This window comes from Centroberyx gerrardi, chromosome 13 (assembly GCF_048128805.1).
Source record: "Centroberyx gerrardi isolate f3 chromosome 13, fCenGer3.hap1.cur.20231027, whole genome shotgun sequence".
NCBI lineage: Eukaryota > Metazoa > Chordata > Actinopteri > Beryciformes > Berycidae > Centroberyx > Centroberyx gerrardi.
Genome location: NC_136009.1, coordinates 6,752,961 through 6,768,101, shown reverse-complemented (window position 1 = coordinate 6,768,101; position 15,141 = coordinate 6,752,961). Strand labels below are relative to the sequence as shown.

The 15,141-nt window shown below is 41.5% G+C and overlaps 1 protein-coding gene across 1 annotated transcript in view; it reads left to right on the top strand.

Annotated features, from left to right (window-relative positions):
* The window catches only part of col15a1b (collagen, type XV, alpha 1b), a 37,799-nt gene that overhangs the window by 17,365 nt on the left and 5,293 nt on the right, over positions 1-15,141 (top strand). Inside the window, 20 exon segments of the mRNA XM_078287618.1 lie at positions 1,252-1,440; positions 3,434-3,487; positions 4,110-4,145; positions 4,355-4,483; positions 5,661-5,720; positions 5,865-5,900; positions 6,057-6,098; positions 6,414-6,476; positions 7,468-7,503; positions 7,631-7,714; positions 7,974-8,039; positions 8,872-8,907; positions 9,643-9,705; positions 9,873-9,962; positions 10,585-10,620; positions 10,823-10,876; positions 11,052-11,108; positions 11,281-11,340; positions 12,399-12,443; positions 14,903-14,984. Of these exon segments, the coding sequence (XP_078143744.1) occupies positions 1,252-1,440; positions 3,434-3,487; positions 4,110-4,145; positions 4,355-4,483; positions 5,661-5,720; positions 5,865-5,900; positions 6,057-6,098; positions 6,414-6,476; positions 7,468-7,503; positions 7,631-7,714; positions 7,974-8,039; positions 8,872-8,907; positions 9,643-9,705; positions 9,873-9,962; positions 10,585-10,620; positions 10,823-10,876; positions 11,052-11,108; positions 11,281-11,340; positions 12,399-12,443; positions 14,903-14,984 (1,318 nt within the window).

Sequence of the window (15,141 nt, the reverse complement as noted above, 5' to 3'; positions counted from 1 at the left end):
CAATGGCGTCCACCTCCAATGTGATGCAGGTTCCTTCCTGACCACAGCTACAGAAAAACAGTCTGGAAAACCTGCAATGAAATTTCATTTTCTTTGCACATGTATTTATTCATTGAATTGTTCAATTAGATTTGTTGTGAATCAGTTCTTCATTTAAAGGCAGTAATGTATCCCAGAGTTGCCCTACCATTGAATAGGTGTGGTGGGTCACTCTGCCTTAAGTTGTTAGTGTAACTGTTAACCCTAAAATAATTTCGTTAATCTCAGTTTTAGTTCCCATGATGGACTCAATGCTGTTTCAAAGGGTTTTCCACCCTGACAAGAATAAAAGTGTGGGGGAAACACTGAATAATTCATTTTTGGCATGAAAATAGTCAAAATTTAAGATATTGAATATTGGCACCAAATATCAAGTATTGGCAACTTCAGCCTAAAAATATCAGTATCAGCCTTCAAAAACCCATGTCAGTTAAACTCCAATAGATTTTATATAAAATGATTATTGTGAGGCAAAAGAACAGACTATCTGCTTTTGATTTGGGGTCTTTATTGTTCTCTAGGTTAAAAGAATTTAAAATCATCAAAAATATTTTGAACAGACAACACCTGGGTTTGGTTTTCCAAAAGTTTCATAGCACTAAAGCATCTGCACCTGTTCAATTAGAATGGAGCCTGGATGATTTTAGTGCAGATTGAAGAAGTGGTAATGCCTGTGAAAAATGGTTCCATATCCAGTACTGGCACTGTATTGAAAACCTTTTATATTATAAAAATGTTGCATTGTGCATGTTTCAGTTTCACCATCATTTTCTTCTCATGTTTTATTCGTGGCATTACAGGCATTATTTCTATATGTCTCTTTTTCTGCTATCATTGACTAGTCTGTTCTCTCTGTCTCTCTTCTTTCCTACCTTTCCATTTGTCTTCTTATTTCTATCTAGTTCCAAGTTAATGTTTTTTTCCATTTCCAGTTAAATTCCATCTGTACTATGTGTTCTGTTTAGATCTAGTAGTAGTTATTTTATGTGTGTGTTTGTCAGTGACCAGTCTGTCTTCTACCCTCTCTTTTCCCTACTGTTTTGCTCCATCTATCCTTATTCTCCGCCCATCTCACCCTCCATTTCTTCTTTATCTCTCTTCTCTTCTTTTCCCTCACCAATCACCAATCTTCTCTTCTGTCCCTCTTCTCTTCCTCTCCTGCCATCCACTTCCCTCTCTCTATCTCTCTTCCACCCCCGGTCTCTGTTTCAGATGTTTGAGGATTGGTTTAGTGGTTCTGGGCCTGATGGTTCAGGTCTGGACTCAGAGTTTGTGTCCTCTGAGCTCGGCCCGGACCTCGGCTCTGGTTTCAGTTCTGGTTTCAGTTCCGATTCGGGTTCTGGCTCTGGTTCTGGCTCTGGTTCTGGGTTTGACTTCGGGTCCGCTTGGGGTTCAGGCGAGGTATATTGCCCTGGTTTGCTTGGTAAACCAGCAGGCGCTAAAAGGCAGAAATACAGTCAAAAGCCGGAGTATTGAGGCAGCAAGTTAAAGATTTACAAAAAAATTATAATTTTTTTTTCTGTTTTTGTTTTAGATTGTTGACTCATATATTGTACAGGACAGATTTCACATCAAAAGATGAACATGGGACAAAATCTTGTTATTATGGACCCAAATTGCCTTCTATGTTAAACCATATTAAAAACAGTGATACCCATGAAAAAGACCAACTTTAGCTCACTGCCTCAATACTCAAGCTACTGACTGTACATCATCTCCAACCATGTTATCTAAACTAACAGCTGGCTGGTTTTTACTGAAATGGCCACTGGCTCAAGTGTTGTGTGATGAGAATAAGGGTGTGTGTATGTGTGTGTGTGTGTGTGTGTGTGTGTGTGTGTGTGCATGCGTGCGTGCGTGCGTGCGTGCGTGCGTGCGTGCGTGTGCGTGTGCGTGTGCGTGTGTGTGTGTTTAGGTATCATTAAGCTTTGTCTTCCCTTCCACATCCCCCTGGCAGCCAATCCCAACTGCATCTGGTCTGCATTGGATCAGGTTAATAAGTTTGGGTTCATTCATTTTCAGTTCAAATTTTCATCACTAGAAATGAAATGCAGTTTCACTTGACATTTGAAAGTGATTGAACTGAAAGGGAATTAACCACAAACTTGCCCTCTCCCTCAGGCTGAGCTGCCATCTGTGCTTCCCTTCATCCAACATGGTTAAGGAGAGAATCTGCCTTTTACACTGGTTTGTTGTATTTTGTGTGTACCAGCGGTTCTCAGCCACTGTACAGTACCGAGGCATGCTGATGTAGAGCTCAAATGTGCTCAGATTTAGCTTGAAATTCAAAATCGAAATCAATTTATGACCACTTTCCCCTCCGACTTATGCAGAATGAGCTTGGTCCAGAAGCTTATTGTATTTTCCAGCTTTCAGGTATAATGGAAATTGGCTTTATTTGACTTCTACAAGCAGTCAATCTTTAACAAGCCTTGTTTTGGGCTCTTAATAATTTGGTATGCCTTGGAATTTAGTGCTGTACGAATAAGGCTGAGGACCTCTGGTACACTCTATGGTCAGCTTCTACTAACTTTATGGTGCAGAAACCCTGCTGTACTTTGGTCTGGTACAGCTGAGTTAAAGGAATACATTAAATATTTTGGGATATTGGCCTGTTGGTCAACTTAGCCGTTAAGTGATGAGAAAATCATCCATGAGCCAGATTGTTGACTCGGCTGCTTCATGCTAACTCTTTAGCTGAGTGAGAGTAGGTGACTAGCATTGTCTCAATAATGAGAATGAGGAGGTACATGGTAAGTAATCTTACATGATATGGGGCCGAATGTGGCAGTTTTGTGTAGGAGATTGGTAAAATTGACACAAAATATAATACAACAGGTAAGTACGGGTGTGAACTACTACACTATAGGTAGTGAAGACAGTGGGTGATAGGAGACTGTTTACAGCTACAAATCACTGCGCAGTGGATGAATATGTGGTTGTTACCATGAAATAGTTCCAAACCTAAACCTGGTTACATCAACTATAATGAGTTAATGATATTTCATTTTTAAAATGTAAGAGCCTACAGGGCACACCAAAACCACTAACAACTTTTTTATTACTAAAATGTCAGTCCCTACTCTGGATAATGCTAGTCGCCTCCTATCACTCAACATAGTAGTGTTAGCATGGAGTTGTTCTCATCACTTACTGGGTAAGCTGACCAACAGGCCAATCTCCCAAAAAAACTTGGTGTATTTCTTTAAACTGGCTGGCTCTCCCCTTTGTTATGGCCTTTATTGCTGTTGTCCCTAATGGAATGGCTAAAGGGTCAACCAACGGCTACTAGCGTCATATTTTCTGTGACCATGCGACTCCTTATCCTCATTGGTTGACTTTGTCTCTGTCTATCTCTGCTTCTATTTGTCTGTCTGACTGTTTGTTCATCCAGGGTTTAGCAGGAAGAGACGGGGCTCCAGGTCTACCAGGAGCTATGGGACAGAAGGTAAGCTAGCTACGACTTAGCTCGAGGTGGGACTAGCCTATACTGTAGGTGGGGTGGTAGCCACAGTGAGGACAGTGACACCTTTGATAAGAATACACATCCTGATACATTCTCTTATTTAGCTAACTTCTACAGAGTAAAATAATAGTCAAATTAAACTATTCCTCACTTTGGAATCCCTTAAGGACCCCAGCTTGGGAGCCACTGGGATAAATATGTACTTACAAATTCATGGGTTTAAATCTGACTCATGGCCTTGGTTGCACGACATTCTCTCTCTCTCTCTCTCTCTCTCTCTCTCTCTCTCTCTCTCTCTCTCTCTCTCTCTCTCTCTCTCTCCCTCTCTCTCCCATCTTTCTATTCACTCTCAAATATGCTGTGAATTATCTAATGAAGCAGAAAAGCCATTGTAATGATTTTTGAAGATGAATAATGCAGATTACAAGAGGTTTTCTGAAAATCCTATAAACACATCCAAGCTAGTGTGAAGTATGGACAGCCTCAATTAATACTGATATTAGATTGTCTTGGTCTCCACCACCACTGACTAAGAGTAATCTCTCTTTTACCTTTCTTTCTTTCATTCTTTCTTTCTTTCTTTCTTGCTTTCTTTCATCCATAGGGTGATGAAGGTCTACCTGGGCCACCTGGACCAAAGGTAATATATTGCTCAACATACAGTATGGTACAAATCTTCTTCATCGTCATGCCAATATTAAACCAAGCTGCCTGTCTGCACATCATGGATTGGCCTCCCATTTAGCCCCAAACTCTGTTTTGGCAATAAACACATTTCTGGTTGAGCATAGTTTTAGAAATCAATATTAATTTTCTCCCTATCTGCCTGACCGCTTTCTGTCTCTGCAGGGTGAATGTGAAACTATGGGCATGGCGGGGTCCCAAGGGTCGAACGGTCCCCCGGGGAAGAGAGGCCCAGTAGGTCCTCCAGGACCACCAGGACCCCCTGGACCCCAAGGATCCAGATTCTTTGTAGAGGTGACCCATTTCATGGCCAAACATATCACTGCTTTAGTATGAAAACGTCATACTTTATTTTGATAATTATAGCCAACTACCAGTGACTTCACCCATTAAAATTTCTGTGACATTTTGCACATGTAATAGTGATTCAGTGCATGAACGCTTTTACATTTGCTGTTCTAAACACCCGGTGTCTGGTAGCTCTTTCCTGGGAAAAATCCTGGAGCACAGGAAGTGATGCGTTATATGTTTCCGGGTGTTTGGAATAAACAGTTAGCATGGGTAGTTAGCATGAGCAGCGATAGCTACCATAGCTGAACAGACAAAGAAAAGAGAAACTCAAACTGCATCAACAGAAAATCCAAGGAAAAAGACGTCACAGTACTGGACACACTGTTTGATTGACAGGTGATCTCTGGGAAGAGCAGTGCAGAAACACCACAGCAATGAGCGCTGAGCAACAAAGATGGAGACAAAATAAAATAAGTAGGATCTTGCCAATTACCACTTTCATTTAATTCTTTAATTACAAGGAAAAGGTGAAACACATTAACATTGGAGTTAAGGGGTTTTGACTGTGACAGCAGTGATGTATTGTAACAGTGCAATAACATATACTGGACACTTTTATCCAGAGCACATTACAGTATTGTGAGTGCATACATTTGTGGAGTGCTTGCATATAACTACAACTGTGCATCATATATGGTTTAAAATACTAAGAACTCAGAATGTAAACTATTATAATACGACTGTATGTCATAAAATATATCTCTTTTACTGTAAGTGTGTATGGAACTGAGAAGTCTGTTTAAGTCTACGAGAGTGTGGAATGAGGCGGTCTCACTTCAGTTCAGTTCAAACTGTATTGTCCCGCAAAGGGAATTTGCAGACAGGGTTTGCAGAAAAAGCCAACAGAAAAATGACAAATCGCCACAGCATACCTATGATGTCAATATCAGTTGATAAGACCAGACAGCTTAATCGAGAGCAATTAAAAGTCAACTAAATTAGTTATTTTACTCTTGAATTTGGACACGCTGTCTGGCACTCAAACTGCCCACTAAGAGGGTTACAGGGACATAAGGGCAGTGGCCTTCCTCACCACATGCCATGGCTCTCAAAGATTTGTGTCTGGATCACACCAGCAACCTCCATTACTGTTTCCAGAAAGTTGTGTGTTTGTTTCCAGGACTTGGAGGGATCTGGGAAGAGTGACATGCTCATTGGAGCTGGAGTCAGAGGCCCACAGGTCAGTGACTGTGTGTGTGTGTGTGTGTGTGTGTGTGTGTGTGTGTGTGTGTGTGTGTGTGTGTGTGTAGGACATGTGTATTGTGCCTTCACTGTATTGTATTTTATCTTCAGACTACATGTTCTCTCTTGTTGTTTTTCCCAGGGTCCCCCTGGTCTGCCCGGCCCTGCAGGACCTAAGGTAGCCTATCTATTTATGCATATTTATTCAGTGTATGCACATTCTGCCCAGAGCTGATACATGATGTGTGACTCACGTGTGAGTAGTTTGCCTTTGCATGCACAACTTTGTTGCCCTTTGGTTGCTGATGGACTGAACATGTCACACTGTCTGCAGGGTGAAGACGGGGCTCCAGGCACTCCAGGGCTCTCTGTCAAGGTAGGTTGACTCACGTTATCCTGTCTTCTGTCTCTCATTCTCTATTCCATCTTTCTTGAGTCAATGGAATGCAAATTCTGAGAAATGTCCTTGATCAATATTTCCCAACATGAATGAAAGAATCATCTCAGTTTACAAGGCCCAAAACGTTTTTTTTTTCAAATTGTGGATATCTTGCAAAAGCCTCCTCTTGCAAAAGTAAAGCACATAATAGGATGCTTTTTAATATATTAGCTAGCTTAAGACCTTTCGCATAAACAGCAGTACTTTAAGTGTTCTATGTCGTCTCTAACTATCTGTGCTGTGTGATTGCAGGGAGAACCAGGGGAGCCGGGACCAGAGGGCCTCCAGGGTCTGGCTGGACTACCAGGAGCACGGGTTAGTAGTAGCTGTCTGTCTACACAGCAAATATCCCAGTGTTAAGTGTTGATTCTTCAGTGACAGTTACTCGAAGTTGATAAGTGTTGATTAGAGAGTTGTTTGTTCACTCAGAGAGCTGATATGGCTCTGGTGCGGCTGTATCACAATCAGCGGCTGTTTTCTTAGGTGCGTCACCCCAATCATGACACTGTATCACTCCAACAGAAAAGTAGGTAGATAGTGAGTTTAGCATTAGAATAGGTAAATCAAATGACCTTAGTGATCTTGAGCATTTCTGCTTGTTGGTAAAACATGTGATGGTTCCAGTATCTCAGTTTATCAGTATCTCAGTTTCTTGGCCTTTTCACAGGTGACAGTGTCTAAGGACTAAGAATGGTGCAAAAATTAGATAAATGGAATCTCAGAACGCACAGCTTGTTGGTCTTAGTCAGAGATTGGTTATCGCAACAGCAAATTCATGCATTCATGTACAAACTAGCCACTGATTGCATTGTAAATATACATATTACATACAGCTTGACAATATCATTAGAGACCAGGGATAGTGGTACCTGGCTACCATCAATATTATATTCAGTTCTTTATTTTACAAAGGGAAATTTGGTGTCAGACAGGGTTTTAAAAACTCATAACAAATCCCCTCAACATATATCTACCAAAAAAAAAGAAAAAAAAAAAGAAAAGTGTTAAGCAATAAATCCAGAGAGGGAGTCAAAGGTTCAGTGCAAAAATCAATCGCCAGTGCAAAATACAAAGTTCAAAATATGAATTCACTGTGAAATATCAAGTATATACTGTATGTACATACAATAACATTTTTGACACAATAGAATACAGAATATCTTCACTGTGATCATGGATACAACACTCATGTGACTACAATAAGCATAACTAAAGTAACCACAATCACTGAAGATCATACTTGAGTGTAATATGGCGTCTTGACAATGGCTACTGACACATTATTTCTCTTTTTCTCTCCTAACAGGGAATGAAAGGAGACAAAGGCAGTACAGGATCCAAGGTAGGCTTGCTGTACAAAAATGAAATGTATGAATACTGTAGAATAAGTAAAATCTGACTGTTTATTTATATTATACGTAGTCTTGCTTCTTATAAATTTTAAATTCTCTGCTGTTTCTGTTCCCCAGGGCGATCGTGGTGTTGACGGACTCAGTATCCCAGGACCACCTGGGCCTCCTGGACCTCCTGGATCTATCATCAACCTGCAGGATGTATGCATGCATACACACACACACACACACACCACTGCTATGATTATCCCCCTTGACATTAGACACCCAAAATGATGGTTATAAATTGATGTCATTACTTGGCATCTATGGAACACATCAGTAAAGTTTTTTTTAAACGACAGTGACGACACATTCCAGTTTTCACCATTACTTCTATACATCTCAGACTACTAAATATGCCAAATGTGCTCACAATCCCGATATTTACTGTTTTAGTTGTTGTGTGCTCTGTCTCCAGCTGCTCCTGAATGATACAGAGGGCATTTTCAACTTCACTGAGATCAGAGGACCACCTGGGCCCATGGTGAGTACTAACAAGCTACTGATAAAAAGAAGTAGCAATGGTTCTCCTTTAAGAGAAATGCCGCCCCTCTGTTTTGGCTGTTCTCCCTTTCTTTCTGTAATTTTGAAATGCAAAAGTGCAGTTTGGCAGCCGGCATCAAGGTAGAGGAGGAGGAGAGGAAGAATGGAATCTTGTTAGCTGACACTAGATTAGGGGAGATAAATCCCAACTTCTTTGACAGCAAAAAGTACACATTTTATCAGTTGCATAAACATAGATTTTAACTACTACCAGGAGCAAAAATATGTTATTTTCTTTGGAAATAGAAACTGTATTTCATATGTCCAGTAATGTCAGGATTTTGACCAGGATTCTATATTTTTCATTTTAGCATGTGCAAATAGATAGATTATCAGCTGGAGAAAAAAAGGTTTTTATTTTGTTGCTAGTAAGCTTCCAAGTGCTTTCTAGGTGCAGTGTGACACTTTTACCATGATTTAATACTGCAGTGCAGTGGTTACAAGATGTTAACCTACAGCTAAGGATAAACCTGGACTATGTATGTAGTTTGAAATATGATCTTGCATCGTCTCCTCTCTGACTTCACATTGCATCGCTGCATTTTTGAATTGCTGTGGCTGCAAGTCTGTTTCTGCATCCTGACTGTTTGGTGATGCTGTATGAGCATGTGATTTTTTGCTTTGTCAGACATAAGTAACCCATCCCTGCTGCTTTTGCTTGTGTGTGTGCTTGTACATATGTGTGTACGCATGCGTGTGTGTGTGTGTGTGTGTGTGTGTGTGTGTGTGTGTGTGTGTGTGTGTGTGTGTGTGTGTGCGTGTGTGTGTTGCAGGGCCCTGAAGGCTTGCCTGGCAGAGCTGGATTTCCTGTAAGAACATTTTGCTACACCACCTTATGCTTAGCATGTGTATCAGCTGTTGAATAATGTGATTAGAAAAATCACGTTATTAATGTGATTAGAAAAATCACATTATTAATGTGATTCATGTTTTGCGTTTTGAGTATTTTTCAATTATCATTTGGAAGCAATGTAACAAACATTCTGGTCTCAATTTTGCCTTTGCTGTCGTGGGACTAAACAGGGTAGGTAAAGTACCTGTGCTGCAATGTTGTTTTCCATTGATGGTGGTGTTAGACCTTTAGTCATCTTATACCTTTGCCTTCTTAAAGAGTAACTAAACCCCAAACCCAAATCTGTGTAAAGCCTGACATCTAATGAGCACCTGTTGTACTCTATAGAAGGTGACATCACCTGGCCCCAAAGATCAGCCAATAGCAGATGAAAATTTCAGTAGCATGCTTTTTACCACTAGATATCAGGCTTTACACAGATTCGAGTTTGGTGTTCAGTTACTCTTTAAACTCAAACTACAAATACTGCTGCTGTCAATTGAACATCAGTTTTCATTTTATTTTACCTGAATTGGAGATTGTTATGGTCCTTCATGACTCTAGGACCCATGGAAATCATTTAGCAGCTATTGCAGAATTTCAAAACCATCAATGACCATCAATCTGAAATGCCGTCATCCTCTCCAGTCACCCTTCTAAACATCTCTTAACTCTTTGCTTCTCTTCTAACCATCCCTCCATCCCTCCCCAGGGCCCCAGAGGACCAAAGGGAGACCTGGGCCCTACAGGTATCCAGGGGCCGGCGGGGCTCAAGGTGAGAACCAGACCACAGCAGGACTAGTTTCTCTTGGCATTATTGTCGTTAGAATACATATTCTGTCACAACTACATGGGTTGCTTAAGAAGAAGAGCTAAAAATTGCTTTAACAAATCACTGTTGAGTAGAGTAGGCGCTTTATTTCTCTTTCTGTGTGCTCACAGGGAGAGAAGGGAGAGCCAGGAGTGACCATCGCTGCTGACGGATCTGTCATAACAGGCCTGAGGGGCCCCCAGGGGCCCAAAGGCATCAAGGTACAAGATACCCCAATGACCCCTGAAACCCCTAACTGACTCTATAGTACCTTACCCACCAGCTAACCCTTACACCCCTACTTCTAGAATGGTCAAAGGCATCAAGGTGATTACATGTTCTCTAATACTGTATGACTTTTGAAACCATACACCTTCCACTCTTCCAGCCTGAATCCTACACCACAGATACTCAGCTTTGGAAAATGATAGGGAGACAAGGGCTACTTGATGCACTGAGATCAATAATGTTGCTGAAATTAAATTGGAGCAGAGTGATTAGAGAACCTGTCCTTCAACCAGAGGACCTGGGTTCAAGCCCCTGTGTCTGTCCTGCTGAAGTGTCTTTGAGCAACATACTGAATCCCAACCAGCTCCAAGTTCTGCTGCTCTGTAGTTGAGCCTGACCTCTGACCTCCCTGTGGAGGGGGGAAGAGAAAAAGTTGAAAGCCTGCTAGTTCTATTGCCTAATTACTGTCATTATAAACCTTACTTCCTCTACTTGACACTCTGTTACACATACTGTAGCTGCTAGTCTCGTTTTCTCCCCTCTAATCCCTCTACATGCCATATTCTGTTGTATTCCCATCTTTCACATGTTGCTGTGTTGCTTTGTGTTTCACAGGGTGACCGCGGCTACCAAGGACCTGCTGGACTCATGGCGAGTTAATATTAAATTACAGCATTAGTAACTGCAAACTCTGTATTTTCTGAAAGCTCATAAGCTTGCATTGAACTGACACCTTGTTTTTGTGCTTATTATAGCAGTAATTTAACTGTTTGGTGGAAATCTAATATGGTTTCTGAGTCAGCAATGCAAGGCTTCCTTTCATTATAGCTGACTGGTTGTTTGTTTATTTCAGGGCCCAATAGGACCGACTGGACTTAAAGGAGAATATGGCTTCCCTGGTCGATCGGTCAGTACCTGTGATCTTGTTTATTTGGATCAGGAACTCACCCTCCTATAGGGAGGAAAAGTCACAATGCATGTTACTTACTGGCAGATAATAACAGCAGCATGTAATATGATATACTGCATTTGTATTGGGCACAAATAAAGTTTTATGTCTCTCCCTCTCTCCCTTGCTGTAGGGACGACCTGGTATGCCAGGGAGGAAAGGTGACAGGGGAGACTCTGTTGGCCTACCGGTAAGATGCTGCATTAGGAAAAGACTAGAGATTTCCCTGCTGTTGACTGACTCTTACCTTCCCTTTGAAACTGTGTGTATGCATACATGTTTGCATGTTCTATATGTGTCACTCTCTCTGTCTCTGTCTCTGTCTCTGTCTCTCTCTCTCTCTCTCTCTCTCTCTCTCTCAGGGACCCCCTGGTCCTCCCGGCCTCCCCGGACCTCCAGGAAGAATTCTTGGGCTGAACGGAGTAAGTATGAACCTGTTGGTGTCTTACTTTTCTCATTTGCCATTTTCACTTTGTGACCTGGGATAATGATGAATGGTCAACACTTGACACTGCAGTATTTCAAAGGCTTGTTTCAAAGACGTGGATTAAGCGTGGCTTCCAACAAATCTATGGAAAAACATGGGAATGGCAGCACTCAAAAAAACATATTAGGACAAGACCTAACCCCTATAATACCATATTTCTATTAATGGCCTGCATCAGGCTAACAGTTTGGCAGGTAAGCCTTCAGAGCATCATTAAGCATCACTGAGCACTGATCATCAATGTTGATCATGAATAAAAATATGGTATTATTTAGGTGAAGTCATTTTTGGAGCGCCACCATTGCCATGTTTTTTCATGGATTTTTCAGCTACAATGGAGGTTGATAGCAGTACCATTTTAAGTTATGTAAAACATTAATGGTAAACGTCAGGTTTTGGTGTCAGTCCCTCAGAATCAAAGAGAAAGGGCTTCTTTCTAGACATTCAACAATCATACAGGGAGAAATCCATCGTAGAAGAGGAGAGAGACCAATTTCTCCACCCACAGGCGCCTCAATAGACCAGAATGCAGTGCAGCTGCAAAACATGTTGTGTTTTGAGTAAGGGGCGTGGCTGTGATCATAGCCCCCCCCCCCCCCCCCCCCCCCCCCCCCCCCCAGCTAGCTGTATTCTTAAGTCCATACAGACACCTTTGATTGAAAGCAACAAGTTCATGCTCCTTCTCTAGGGGTTGCCTAAGGGCATTCTGGGAAATGTAGGAAATCACTAACTGAAATAGAGGCAGATGAGAAAAGTTGAGGGAAAGTAAATTACAACACTTCATAACAAAATGACTCCTCGAATGCATTGAACATCACAGATTAATGATATATAGCAGTGTAAAAGTAGGGTGGATTTCTCCTTTAAATCGATGACGAGGCTTAATCCATGTCTGTGAAGCTCGCCCGTTGTTTTTGACCTTGACTCATGCTAGGTGATAGTTCATTCACCTTAATTTAGTCTGATTACCATGCTCTCCTTTGAATCTTAAAGACAGTGTTCCCGGTGCGCCCCAGACCGCACTGCAAAAAGGGACGAGTAAGTCTGAGTCGGACCATCTGATTGGTCTGTTTCGGTTCGGAATCGGACCATCCGGTGGGTCTGTTGGTGTGTGGGTGTGGCAGCATGGCAGCGCTCTGGTCTGGGCTACAAACAGCACCACTTACCTCCTCTCCTCTATCCTCTCCTCCCTCCTTCCTCTCCCACACTGCTCCTCCCCTCAACAAGGCTACATGTCTTTGTCTAAGACCTCCTACACCTGGCATTAACATGCATCTGGTATCTGGACTAGATAGGATTTAGCTGGATTACATTCACAGCTGACATTAAAATGTGTTGTCAGTACACATTAAAATTTCTCTTCCCCTTGCAAAACACAGACTGCCACACTCGTCACTTAATCTTGTAATAGTTGCATCCTTTATATACCTTGTCTTGTTTTTCCCCATCCATAAGTATCCACTTCTTGGTTGGATCTACATGCAAAAGTTTATTTCCGTTTACATAGTTGCTATATGTGGACTGGAGACATATTACATTTATACTTTGTTGTTAATGAGACCAAATGGATCTCTGGCCACCTCTGAAATTGATTTGGCTGCTCAGATCTTCAATGCATCTTGGGTGCATTTACACCTGGCATCTGTGTGTTTTTGTGCTATCCGATTACAGTCAGATCGCCCAGGGTGAATGTTAATGCCATGTGTAAAAGGTCCAGGGCTGAATCCAAATAGTGCTTCCCCTTCGCTTGCCTTTCCCTCCTCATCATCTCAAGGAAGAGAAAGCTGGATGAACCTCTGACAAGGAGGCGAGGAGAGAATGAACACCACTGAGATTCAACCTCCTGTGTACGTCATCACTTTTCACTTCAATCAGTTCAAAAGTGAAATGTAAACTGCAATAGAGCATTTATTCTCAGTTATTACCTAAAAAGGTTGGATATGACAATCTTCCGCTGCTAAAAGTTTTTCCACTTCCTGAGCTGATTGTATTGAAAGTGACATAAACCCGACTCTTGTGTGCGTTTGATTGGATGGGATCCAGATAGACGAGGTCCTTGAAATGTATAGGCAATTCTTTCATGATGCTGGGTGTGTGGGTGCTGTATCGCTACATAACATCCTCTTCAAAGTGTCTTTGCGGCCATTGTGAACGCTATGGTGCCTCCTTGGCTAAATTCCAATCAACTAAACCGATAGAAAGCACTATGCAGGGAATATAGAGAATAGAGAGCAGCAAAAATGTTGTAAAGTTCAGTATAATTCTGACAGTTGTGCTCCCAGTGAAAAGAGCTGATTTCCATATAAATCTATGAACGTTGATGTGGAAGAACCCTGCTGATTGGAATTTGGCTCTTAACTTCTTCAAATTTCACCTCTTAGTTGCTGGGTGTGGTGAAGGTCATGACTATAAATATATCTTAACTTGATTGGTCAACTTATCTGTTAAGTGATGAGAACATAGACACCAAAATCACCCATGTGTCCCTGGTAGATCATTTGCAGTGCTCCATGCTAACACTTTAGCATACACTATGTTGAGTGATAGTAGGCGACTAGCATTATCTCAAAGTAAGAAGACTGACCTTTTAGTAATCAGAAGTTGTGTTTTTTATTATATGTCCTGTAGATTCATGAATTTAAAAAATGAAACATAATTTACTCAATACAGCTAATGTCATAATACAGCTAATTTTGTGTAATATTTTACCAATCTCATACACAAACCTGCCAGATTTAGCCAGATATTATTTAAGATTACTCACCATTTAGCTTCAGCGCTGTTACAAGTTCTCATTTTCTCACTTTTGAAATAAAGCTAGTCGCCTACTATCACTCAACATAGTGTATGCTAAAGTGTTAGCATGGAGTTCCGGGACGAATGATCTACTGAGGACACATGGATGATTTTGGTATCTATGTTCTCATCACTTAGCAGGTAAGCTGACCAATGGCCCAAAACTGTATTCCTTTAAGACCGCAGGCTTGGTGTTGACTGCCACTTTAACTCAAATTAGCGGTTCTCAAAGTGGCTGGGACCTCCAGGGAGTCTGTGAGGGCATCCCCAGAAACATTAAGAATAATTGAAATTCACGATTATTTTATTAACCAAGATTCCTGCTGTGAAAGTGTTTCAGAACACCTGCTTTAATCCTGACCCCTAACCTTTTCTGTCTTGACCTCTCAGTGCAGAGGACTGGTGGAGGGAGGGCTGTACGTGCTGCTGTCCTCAGCATGCATCCCATGTATTTAACAGGAGTTTTTCCAGCGCTGGCAGCCATGTTTTAACCAATGACCTCTTTGTTTTGTGTTGTTTTTACCATTTTGTATATCTGTTTCGCTTTAACAACTAAATGAAGTCAATCCATGTGCTGAACAGTTTGTATCTGTGTTGACTGTGCACATGTGTTCGTACAGTACGTGCCTGCTTATGCAAATGTGGATGTATCCATGCGTGTGTTAACGTGTGCATGTGTCTGTGTGTGTGTGTGTGAGTAGGAGGCGGTGGGGAGGAGAAGCTCAGTTGGAGTTAAAGGGGACAAAGGAGACATGGGATCACCCGGAGAGTCAGGCACACCAGGTAGGAACTCAACGACAAACATGCCCCATTATCTACCAATGGCTTGGTTTCACTCACAACATCTTGTGTCCCCATTTGAATTTAACATATTTGCGTAATAGGAGGGGCACAAAATGCTCAATAAAACAACCAATACATTCTTATTTTTACCTCATTG